At 43.6% G+C, this 12,768-nt stretch overlaps 1 protein-coding gene across 1 annotated transcript in view; it reads left to right on the top strand.

Moving 5' to 3' along the window:
* The first annotated feature begins 232 nt into the window (after positions 1-232).
* syt3 (synaptotagmin III) overlaps positions 233-12,768 on the top strand; it is a 33,744-nt gene continuing 21,208 nt past the window's right edge. The window contains exons 1-3 of the mRNA XM_068727995.1: positions 233-621; positions 5,455-5,809; positions 7,837-8,231. Of these exons, the coding sequence (XP_068584096.1) occupies positions 8,081-8,231 (151 nt within the window). The 5' untranslated portion in view covers positions 233-621; positions 5,455-5,809; positions 7,837-8,080. The remainder of the gene's footprint in view (positions 622-5,454; positions 5,810-7,836; positions 8,232-12,768) is intronic.

Genomic DNA, 12,768 nt, shown 5'->3' with positions numbered 1-12,768 from the left:
TCTGCAGGAGTATTATTATCTAATCACAGCTCTAATACCAAACAAGATCCTGGGCCCTTTTTACCCACCCATATGCCCTCCAGGCTGAGAGTGGCCATTATCCCCCCCCCCCCCCCAGGTTCCCACTAACACACACATACACACCAGCACACACACACACCACCTCTCCCTCTCTGGCTTTCTCTCAACACGCCCCACATACATCAGTATGTCTTTAGCACTGGCCGGGCTGTACAGGCAGTGCGAGGAGAGACAGAGTATTAGTATTCAGAGCACAGGGAGGGAAAAAAGGAAAGGGAGCGAGCGAGCAACCGAGTGAGAGGGAGGGGATAGTGAAATAGAGAGGAGGAAAAAACACAAGGAGGGGGGGAAATATAAGAGAAGAACACAGGAAACGGGAAGGAAGAGACATCATATTGTCCATTTCTCTCTTTCAGTCTGCCATCCCGGTTGCGGGGCTTATTGCTCGGTGCGTCTTCGAGAGAAGAGAGAGAGGAGGGGGTGGACCGAGAGAAAGAGGGCGGAATGCCCCTTTACAAGCGTCGCATCTGACTAAAACAGCGGAGAGGCTCGTAAATCGCACATTGGACAGAGAGAGACAGTGGTTTCTGCAACGCCAAGGTAGGACGATATTCCCTTTGTTACCACTGTAACCAGCGTGCATTCGGTCTGTGATATCTACGATGTGTGCGTTCTTCGCATCATACCTCCTTTGATCCAGCATCCCGCACTGGGCTCTGCTGAATATGCCCTAAATCTAGCAGCATGTGTCTGTTTTCCATAAATATTTAATGTATATTATTTGTGCATCACCCAAGCTCTTCCATATTGCATTCTGCCTTTGGTAGGTGTATGTTTCGAGCATATAGAGGGATGCATGCTGTGGAGGCAGTGACTTACTAGCCTATACAACATATAACAGGCTCGTATCTGTTTTCAAACTGTATCAATGGCAGCTATCCTCACAGATGATGATGATTTAACTTTTTTTCTCACGCAAATGTTATTAGATATAAGATGAACAGACAGTGGGGTGCGCGCACGAGCACGCAGAAAACCCACAGAAGACAGGTTGACGTGCGTAAGACGTGCGTAATTCCCCCTCCACCCCACCCACAACCCCCCTACCATCAAAGGCACAGTTGCACACACCACAGAGGATTATATTTATGCAAATGGTCAAAAAACCCAACCACTGAGACACACTGACTCACCGACTCTGACATAGCGGTAGGTGAAAAATGAAGAGAGGACGGCCTGGTGTGTGTGTGTGTGTGTGTGTGTGTTTGTGTGTGTGTGATTACACTCCCTATCTGTAAATAGGTCCCTCTCTGCAGCTCCACTGGCTGTGCAAGAGACAGGAAGAGCAGCACTAATATCCCAGGGTTCCTGGCCGGCCACTTGCTCTCTATTTCCTGCCTCATGCTATATACTACTCAAACACTTGCAGCTCCAACGGGCCCAGAGTGGCAGGAAGGTGTGAGCCTGAACAGCAACCTTTGATATGTGTGAATGTGGGATAGAAATCGGGAGAGATAGGATAGAATGTGAATGAGTGTTTGACTGCATGTTTATGGAAATATATGGTCTAGAGCAGATATTAAGGCCCGCTCTCTCCCACCCCATGTTACTCATTTGCTGAAAGGGTGTCCAGGAGCTATTATAGGAACAACCTCAAAGCTGAGGCTCGGCAAAGCTATTACCTCTAGTCAATAGACATTAATATCCTCACGCTCAATCTTGGTCGCATACGGCGCCGTCTCTGCCCCGGCGAAACACAGTAGCGCTCCACTGGAGTAACCAAAAAGATGCGTTGTAGTAGCCCTATCTGTTTACCCCTGTGCATCAATCTGTCACAGCCGAGTGAGCAGAGAGGAGCGATGATAGCATTGTCTCGGGCAGACATTGCTGTGGCCTCGAAAGGAAGTGATGCAAAGCAAAAAAGGAGGATGTGCCAGTGTTGGTGGAGAGAGGTCATGACCTCTATGAATCAGGGATAGTCCTGACGAATCGCAGATGATCTAAGGGTACACGAATACATCGATTTGAGATGGTACACAACATGATACGGCCCAGCAGGGTACAGCAGAGCAGACAGCATCAAAGTCTGAAACGGAGAGGAGCGGGTTACATGGCCAAGTCACCGGTCTGTAGAGTATAACAGACTGGGAATGGCACTGTGTTAAAGAAAATACTGTCAATGCAAAAATGGCTGTAAAAGTGCAGACATGGGAAGTGTGAAGTTTGCTTCAACACTTCAGCAAATTACATTAAAACAAAAAAAAAATATCAATAACAAAAGCATTCAGGGCAAGGATGAGAGTTTCAATAAAAGATGACTTCCAGGTAAAAACAAAAGAAAGAGCGTGGCAGCAGATAGGAAGACTTGAAAGCAGGTTCAATGAGATCCGACTGAAACATCCTATTAGGCATATCCAATGGATTAGTCTCTTTTGTCTACAGAAGCATTATGTTCTCATACAAAAATGGGTCTGACTGTTCTCAGTTAAATTTTGCAATTATGAAGGTGTTCAGTTTCTCCCCATAAAAATAGTTAGACATTTTACCATAAACAGTAATTCCTATTAGATAGAGGAGGTGAGACTGAAAGAGACATTTATTAAGTGAATAAGGATAGGATCTTAAACCTGCCTGATTGTTAGGTGAACTCTGAAATTGAATTCAGAAGAACCTCAAGGTACTACTACTGTTTCACTGCTAATAATATTTATCCAGTTGTCTCTGAACTGGAAAAGCTTGAATTGCACGCATTTTGTACAATATAAATACACACAGTTTTTGACTAGAAAATGAAATCCCAATATGATATGGGGTTGCAATAGATCACAGGTTTGTGGTAAGCATCTGAATGTCTTCTACTTCTTATTCAGCAGACAGCAGCGTTTCAAATGCCTTATCACTGTAATTCCCAAACCCAGCTGAGGTGTGTGATTCATCCCTCAGAGACAGATTGCACATACAGATTTCAGATTCCAGTCGCACACTCTCCAACATGATCCTTGTTACTGAAAAACCTGGCCCCGGGGTTTTATCAAATTCACATTGGCCCTGCTCGAGGATTATTTTTGTTGTAGTTTAGCTGTTTTCGGTGGAATTTTCTGAGCAATGGAGAAAATGACTGGAATCCTTGTTTTGAGGAGTGCAGAGCCAAAGAATACGAAATCCAACACAACTACCCAAAAAAAGAGTGCATTCGATATGAGATTAATATTTTTGGTGTCTACCCCAGCAATAGGAAATGGGAATACTGTGTCGATTTGTTTTATTCCTCACATTTGGGATGTGTTTCCTCACCCAAATTTGTATTGCGGTTATTGGATTTTTCTTTCTTAGCTGCCTGTGCACCTGAAGGCGGCTCCAAATCTTTCCTTCCAGTGCAAATAGAAGAATGATCCCTTCATTATAAGGGGATACAAATATAAACGCCTCATCTGCTTTATGCCTATAAGCTAGATTGAGGATGTAACGGCTGGACTCAGCCGTTAAAAATGAGACGTTTAACTGATGCTCTTCCCCTTAGTGATTAACAACAAGGGCCAGCCAGGGGCTCAGTGTCTTACTCAAGGACACCTGTGTAGGGTTGAACTCGCAGCTTCTGATATACCCTTGAATTTGGGTTTATATCCACTGACGCTGACTGAGTGTTTGGTTCCTCATTCTGGTCCAACTGGCCTTACCCCTCAGATCTAGCTCATGATCTAATTGGCTTGCTTATCCCATGATTGGGCACTGACTTCCCCCAGTTCCCTTCCTCCTTTAGTTATGTGATTGGACAATATCTCTGTATACTGATTCTCCTTTCGCTGTAGTGTGATCAGACCGTGACCTTGCACGCCGTCCTGTCTCCTCTGCCCAATCGGACAGTGACCTTACTGGTCTACTGGTCTGTGTTGTGGTGTATTCGTTCCCTGAGAGTATTGATCCCAGGCAGAAAAGCAGTCAATGGACCGTCTGTGGGAGGTTTAGTGTTGCTCTGTACACTACAGTAGGAATGTGCGTTTCTGGGTATGGCGCTATCTGAGTGGAACGATTCGTCAACATGTTTCTGAAGGCATATTTATCTGTGAATAACCAGCCTCTGTAAATATTTTGCCTGTTGTAAATTGCAATCCCCAAACCCTTGATTACCATTGTTGCTGTGTCACCCCTCGCCGCCAGCTTCCTATGTTTTTTTCTGCCCTTCTCTGCTCCTGTTTTTTTTTCCCTCCCTCTTTATCTGTCTCGCCTCCAATTTAATGTCAGCATCTCTTATATCCCTCTCTCTCCGCCTCTCTCTTCCTCTGTCTTGCCACACAATCGTTCTGTCTGTCTGTCTGTCTCCTCTATTTCTTCCTTGCCCCTCCCTCCCTCCTGATGCTCTCACTGGCATTTGAGGTGGCCAGTTTTGTGCCAGACAGCCATTCCTCAGATTGAGATATCCTGGGGTTTAAAGTCACTCAGACAGATTTACTATCTTAATGGGAGAGAGTGGTTGGGGGGCGGCGAGAGGGGAGCTGGTTTAGGATGTACGGTCTGGATGGCATTTTGATTCGCTAATTTCTTATTCATTTCTGCAATAGGCTGAGCTGAGATGGACAGATAAATAGACTCTGCATTATCTGAGTTTCTTTTACACTGACAGACTATCCTAATGTGACAATCAACTTTTCAAAAGAGACAGGGACAGAGAGCGAACAAGAGAGAAAAAGTGTGTCCCTGTCTTCAAGAGGACAGGGAGAAAACTATAAAGGGAGTGGAAGCATTTCTTATTTCGGAACTTGTTGAAAGTGAAATATGTCTTTGCCTAATGCGGTGATTGATTGATGGGTTTGAGACAGATGGACACATAAGGAGCACTTTGCTATGGAGGTGCCACTCAGTGCACAAAGACTGACGCTGACATTTCACAGACCAACATACTTCAAATGATCAATAGTCCTTCCACTGTCCGACGAGGTACCTTGCTTGAGAAATAGGTCCACTGCTTCACAAGGACAAAACAGCTCGGTGGAAAACTGAGCTGACCTCTCACCATGGACATTATTTTGCCAGTGATTTATTTTCCAACAAGATTTTTGTCGAACCATATTCAATACCAGGGATTTGCAACATATCTGTACTATTAGGCACAACTTTACATACATTCTCCTCAGTCTGAGTCCCTGCAGGCTCACAGACTGTGAGAAGCTGGAGTTTAGTCATTGACCTGCTTTTATTTAGACAGAATGAGTTCAAAAATAGACAGTATGCTAAAGAAGTCTAGTTTCTTGTGGATGAAAGGACAAGGAGCACACACATAAGGCAGTAAGACTTAATACATCTAATTATACCTCCCTCTCGTGTTTTAAGAGAGTTTGTAGTCCTCCAAACTGTGGTGTGGTTTTGCAGTTTATCGGTCTCCATCTTGTTGTGTCTCTTCACCTTATTGGCTGATTGATTCTGATTGTGTTTCAGGGGATGTTGGAGAGCTTCAAAAGAGTCTGCACGAAGCCGACAGTGGATTCAAATCTGATGCTGATGTGTTGCAGAGACCTCGGAAACTGATGTGTTCCACCGACTCCAGTTGGAACTAGATGACTAAGAGCTCATCTCTATTCCCAACTTGATGTTAAGGAAGAGAAAGGCTCTTGTCTGCAGGCTCCCGTTTCTGGTCTTGGAGACATTAGGGAAATAACAAGCTATGTATGCACTGCAAGCATAACTCCGCATTCCTCAGCCCAATCTATTTGCAAAGACAATTTTACATGTAGAGTGTCTCTGCTTGCAAATTCAACATGGCCCAGAACCTCAAGAGTCAAGTTCAATAAAGGTAAGACACATAAAACATGGCTTTATGACATTCTTAAAGGCACAAGCAAGATTTTCCTAAAAAACAATGTATTGACTGTTATACCCTTATAGAAAATAATCCTTCTCAATCATCAGTATGCTCTTCAGATACCCTGTCCTCTGACTGTATTTTCTCATTTTGCTGTGTTCTTGGTCATTGACCTCTTTAAAAACCTGGAGACCAGGTGCCAATTGAAAGCTAGAAAATGTCACACACAGATCCAAAAAAACCACACAAATATAGCAAAGCAAAATGGTAGGCAGACAAAGCTCGTTACACCTTGGCATTTTAATACATTTAATACAATGGATCTATATAGGCAATAGGTTGAATATGTTGAATACTAAAATAAAAGAGAAACCAGTATTCAGTCTCTCTCACTCTTACAGTGTTTGTAGTTCTTTCCCATATTTGTGTTTTAGGGACTCCACACAAGACAGCTCATAATTATCTAAATTACTCTGTAATTACAGTAAAGAGTGTTTTGCTTTGAAATTCTACGTGAAGTTTTGGGATGATTGACCCATTGGTCAGTGTTAGACACCAAAATCATTATATATCCCCAGGACATCATTGACAGTAGGGCTCCTTGCAATTAAGTATGCACCACGTTGAGTGAGTAAGCATATGGTATTATTCAGGCAATAAGAAATGAAAATTAAGCTTTTACTATGTAGTGTGGACAATTCCAATACTGTACAAAGTTGTACACATTTACCACCTTCTCTTCCCAAAGGAGGTGAATGTAATTATACTCCTTTGTAATTCATAACTGGGTTCATTTCTTTATAGTATATGTAAACTTGCAATAGGTGATATTTTTTGATGTTAACATGGAATTCAATGAAATGTAACATGAAAGAGTTGCTAATAGTGCTGAAACCAACACATCTGAACAATTGTGCAGCTCCACATATATTATAGCTGCTTTTTGAATCAATTCAAAGTAGTTCATTAGAACCTTAAGGGTAGGTTAAGACTCATTAGCTAACTTGTATTGTTATTCTGGCCACACATTAGACGTTATGGTGATTGTATATGACCAGGAGCTTTCTGCTGCATCCCTTTACAATGGAGGTACATTGAAATGAATGAGGACCCTCAAAGCATTGAAAATGTGATATTTAAAAAATGCAGCAGCAATGTGCCCTTGTAGAAATGATGCCCTTGTAAATTACAATAATCCACACACTTCCCTGTCAACAGTTTTTTCGGGAAGTAATTTTTACCAAACATTTTAAAATGTACTAATAGTTCTGTTGGGCGATAGGTTAAAATGTTCCAGCTGGCCAGCGTCAGCTCTAAACAGGATTGCCAATATATTCACACAGGTAGTTTCTGCTGGGAGATCAGCTGAACACACCTCTTTCAAACTCGGCAGAAACCAAATGAAACTGTCTGGGTTAGTCTTTCCGCGGTTCCAACAATTGTTATTTCCCAGAGTTAAAAAAACATGCTGGCTCTAAACGCAGTTGTTTTCCAGCCATTCGAATGGCCCTCGTTCTCCAGAGGCAGACTATTTAATTAACAAAATAAAAGGACAAAAAACAAACGGTGATGTACTCAACCCAAGCCCAATTGCCAAACCCTAACCAACAGTAAGGCCTTTGGTTTGTGTTCACGGCAATGAGGCTAATAGCTATTTAAGATAGATAGATGAGTAGTTTGTGGATAGTGAAGATGTGTTTTTTCATGATATGGCTGAACTTTTAATGTAACTTATCTCAACACAAATCTGCCAGAGTTAATCATTTAGTTTTACTTGAAACAAGATTACATTTTCTCACTTCTAACACAACGCCTGTTGTCTAGTAACTCTCTCATTGTGTGTATGCTAAAGTGATTGTGTAGCACAAGAGCCGATGATCTATCAGGGACACACAGATTGTTTTGGCATCAGTGTTCTCACTTAATGGGTAAGGTGACCAACCTGCCAAAGACTTGATTTGTACACGTTTTTGTCCTTACACTCACTTTGCCCGTTTTTCTCTCTTTATCTCCTCTAGGGAAAGTAAGAGGGGTGGGTGTCGCTCAGTCATACATGGGCACATCAGTCTGGTCTCTGTGATCCAGACCAAGGCACCCTGCAAAGCCCCTCGTGTTCTTCCCGTATTGCCGCTGCCCCCTCAGCGTCCTCTGCCTCCTCTTTCTCAGCTCACACCTTGCAAAAGTGCCGTCCGATAGGTGAGGGCGGCGAGGGCTGCGCCGTCATTGGCTGACTGCCGGTGAGAGTGCGATGCGGATTGGAGGATGTCGGGGGACTGGGATGAAGACCTGTGTAAGAAGGCGCTGGTGCTGGTGGAAGAGCTGTGCTTCAACTCCCCGAGAGGTTACAGCCAGAGTGAACGTTGCCAGGAGTTCAGCTACCTGCTGAGAGGTCGCACCGGACAGGTGGACGCAGGTAACTGACACATCGGGAGCTAATCATCAATCTTTTTTACAATGTCGGCATTTGTCAAGACTGACTCCTTTTCAAAATATAAAGGGATATGAAGGGAGCTTGCCTCCTGTTTGCTTTCAGAGGATTCAACCGTTTATAACAAGACTAAGAGTCTATCCCCAACCTAGCAGATCTGAGAGGCTTTAGGCTACTCTGAGGCACCGCAGTGCTTTCATGCTAACGTCCACATGCTACCATCAAGCCCCCAGGACAAATTTCACACAGTGGCCTAACGGTTGAATTGCAACTTCTGGGTCCAAAAGAGGCATCAGTAAATCAGCGGATAATTTTTTTTTAAAAGTTGTAAAATGCACTAAAGGCACAAAGAAGCTCAGATTACAACACACACACAGAGGGGGAGCGACTTCACTATCTGCTCAGGTAGACATTACATTACATTACAGTCATTTAGCAGACGCTTTTATCCAAAGCGACTTACAATAAGTGCATCAACATAGGTAGGTATTCAAGAGAACTACTAGTCACCAGAAGTCATAAGTGCATCTCCTTTTCCAAACAAGCATCTAAGAGCATGAAGCAGAGCATAACTCAGAGCCAAAGTACAGGGCAGAAACAAACAAAAACAGTAAGTGCAAAAAAGTAATACGAATACAATAAGTGCAACAAGCTAGTATGAAAACAATAAGTGCTAAGTGGAAGGCTCAGGGTAGCACTTCCTGAAGAGGAGGGTTTTCAGCCTGCGCTGAAAGATGGGCAGCGACTCCGCTGTCGACTCTGCTGTCCTCTGCTGTACTTCACTGTATCTTTGCATTGCAAATAGTTGGTGCTATAGGCCTAATAATGCTCTGAATGTTGTATAGAGAACCTTTAAAGCAATATTTCACCCAAAGGGTACCCTTGTCGTATTAAAGGCAAGATAATTGATAGTTTGCTCCCTCAAAAAAAAAACAGAGAGGCTGTGGTCAGCTGGATTCAGATCATGTTCTCCAACGATAACAAGCTTTTAAAATGGAAATAGTTTCAAAATGTCCGCAGAAACTTCTCAAGCACCTCCTGCAGAATACACCACTGCATCTGCCTATATGCTCAGTGCTTTACATCACTATATAACTACTACAATTGGCTTTAATATATCCAAGCAGACCACAGCTGCTTCTATATGAAGGAGGGAACTGTGAACTTAATAGACACCTCTCAAGCCTACAGGGGGTCTTTGATACTTAAAAGATTTGCGGAATTGCTTTGAGGAACTGATCACCCACTCAAAAGGAATTTTCTTAATATGAGCTCAAGTGATGATTTTTACTATCCCATTATGGTCTGAATGAGGCTTTTACACACAAGAACAAACAACATACTTAGGATATTTTAAATGTGGTATGTGTTGTCATTGAAGTGGTAAAAGAATATTGTCGCCAAATGTCATCTTTCAAAATTTTCAGCAGAAATGTTTCATTGTTGCCTCAGCAGTTGCGGACACAGCAACATGACATGCTTTTGATTTTTAAGGTTTGAGAGGTTTTTTTTTTTTTTTACAAAACTGAGTAGGTGCATCATTCGCAGTGGACTGCATTGTGTGCAGAGTATTGTGTGTGGGTTCTCATTGAAGCATTTGGAAGTGCAATGCGCTGTTATGCAGATTAGCGTGGATATCTCTGGCTCATTGTAGATTAAACAGGATTGGCTGCATGTTCCCTTTGGAGATTTGGATGGCTCTGTGAAGAAATGTCACACCATGGTTTTAGGCTTTGGCCCCCTTTGCTTACCAGCTGTGATTTTTTGGTGTTTGCTGACGGAAGTCTCCGAAACCCTCCGAGGATGGCGACCGCCGAAAGCTGTCAGCGAATGGCTTGTGTAAGCAGCGGAGATGTGTTTGATGTGGAGCAATGTACGCCTCCCAGTGGGCTTGCATCAGTCCCTGACTGACAGGAAGCCTCGGCCCCTCTTCACGGTGCACTTCAGAGGCCTTCTACCCACCCACCTACCCACCCGCTGAATCGCATTTTTATGCTTCGTGGATTAGCGATGGATCTTTGGCAGGATCAGTGCTCATGAAGGTACATCAACTGCCCTAAAGAGAGATAAATGAAGGAGAGTGGTTTGGCCCCCGACAGTCCCCATGCACGTTTGATCACAGCCGTGTCTTATCAGTGCACCCTGATCTGCCAACCACACAAAACCTACTCTCCTGCCTCCTCGCTTTGTTTTTCCCCGTCCAGATCAATACATTAACCTTTCTTATCCTTAAACCCCTCCCCTCTTTAGATTTTGCTCTAAATCATTGTCATGCTGTTTTCTTCTATCGCTCTGTCCCATGGCTCTCTCTTTCTCTCTCTACCATTGCCTCTTTGGTTTCTACTCTTTCACACATGGCGTGGTAGTTGCATCGACTTTATCAACCTTGCTCCCTTCCTCCCCCTCCCCCTACCTCCTCTGAGGAAACAAAAAAGGGGGAATAAACCCAGTCAGCTTATATGTCTGTTCAACATGTGCACCAATCTGTTTTCAACCCTCTCCCTGTCTTTCCAGGCCCAGCCGGCCGTTCTGTGGTTTGGATCGTTTTTCATTTCACTCTATTCCCCTTCATCACTACTGTCCCGTTTTCTACTTTATCCTACCTTCCTTTGCCCTCGTTTCCTCTCCTCCCGCTCCATCACTTTAAGCTTCTCCTGTCTCCTGATCTCCATCGTCACACTCTCTCCTCCTTCTTTTCTCCCCCTTCCCATCCCTTGTTCCTCACTTCCCACCCTGTCTTGTTCACCACCTCGACAGATCGATGTATCCCTCCCACAACTCAGCGGCCCCCCAATCATATCTTTGTGCTGATTAATGACATACACAGACTGATGAATAATTCACCAAAGACAGAGCAAAGAAGGAGAAGCAGAGAAGAGGTGGGGGGGTGCAGAGAAGGTAAGGGTGATGAACAAAGAGTCAGTCGCTGAGGAGAAAGCGTGCAGAGGCAGACAGCATGGGAAAAGCAATGACAGCGAGGAATGAGGAATATTTGAGGGGATTATAGAGAGGAGCGAGTGAAAGAGAAAGAGAGGGTAGGGCTGGTGGAGTCAGAAGGAGAACCGAATTCCAGAAGATGTACCCCAGGGCTGGAGGATTGGCTGCTGTTGTCTTGTGTTCACTCAGCCTGTTAAAGATACAATTCCACTCACTTTTGTATGATTTAACAGCGTTGATTGGTTTGTAATGCACATAAAGATACTCTGAATTGAACTAAAGTGAAGGCAAAGGAGTTTTGGGCATCTGGTCGGGAGTTCAGAGAACATTTTTCTCTTGACGGTAAGACATTGCTGTTCTACACTAAGGTGATGATTGACCTGCCTGCAGACAGGAAGGATTGTTAATTGGTGGCCCTCATCTGGACGGAGCCCAAGATGGCGAGAGGCAAAACATTCCAGTTAGACGCTGTGAGGCGGGGAACCCTACTTGGTTATCAAAATCTGCACACTGTATCGTAATTAGTCCTCTCGGTCTACTTACAGCCTATGAATATTCATGTTCAGGGCTGTGGGCCTATAGTTCATTTGGGCTCTGTTTGGTTCTTTTGTCAAGACAGTCATCAGACCCAAAACATGCTATTCATAGAAAGACTTAAAATGGCTCAGGACAATTAATACTATTGATTGTATATTTAGTCTATTTATTTATAAATATCATGAAATGAAATTTCATGAAATATTTGTAGGGTATTTACAAATTCATGAATTCATGAATTTACGTATCATAGGCTCCGACATGTGCAGTTGTGCACTTCTAAACCATATACAAAACTACAAAAGTTCCCTATGAAGCTGAAGCTGGTATCGACTCTTTGATTTCTGCTCTCTTTGATAGAGGCTGTTGCTGGAACTGTCCGGCTGTCTGGTGCTGAAATTGCGCTTTTCTTATATTCTGTACACATTTTCAGTCGGATGAGTCATACTCCACCCTCCCCACACACATCCTCTACAGACCCATATTCACCATCCCACCCCCACTATCTGTCCCCCCACCAAACCTCCAATCACAAACCTTGATCCATCACAGATTACAAAATGTATAACCGTGAGGAAATGCAGGATGACATTACATAGAGACAATACTGTAGGTGTTCTCAATTGTGTCCAACCCCCCACCCCCTACATCACCTCCTCTCCTCTCCTAAGAATATCCCCTCTGCCAACGTTTGCCCCCATTTTAAGCACATTAATTAAATGTGCGACGTGAGCTTCAGGGGATGGTTGCATCAATTTACGCCTACAGCGGCTTCCTTCTCCTGCACTGTGATTTTTTTAGATGTTGTCGTGAAGCTTGTGATGCCGTGTGTGTGTGTGTGTGTGTGTGTGGATTGTTGATCATGCAATGGCTTACTGTTGATTTGTTGGGCATATTTATGATGTGATAATGATAAATACAGGGCGTGTACACATGTGGTTGTTGTTTTTAGCCATGCTAGCAGCATGGGGTAGTTTATAATGATGGTTTTCACAGACATTCATTAGTCCCATACAATGAATCCTACTGACTTTGGTGATTCCTCCAG

The sequence above is a fragment of the Cebidichthys violaceus genome, unplaced genomic scaffold (genome assembly GCF_023349555.1).
Source record: "Cebidichthys violaceus isolate CVI_PGR_0920_01 unplaced genomic scaffold, fCebVio1.0.p SCAF_40, whole genome shotgun sequence".
Lineage (NCBI taxonomy): Eukaryota > Metazoa > Chordata > Actinopteri > Perciformes > Stichaeidae > Cebidichthys > Cebidichthys violaceus.
The sequence above is the reverse complement of the archived record's forward strand: the minus strand, read 5'-3'. Positions and strand labels throughout refer to the sequence as shown.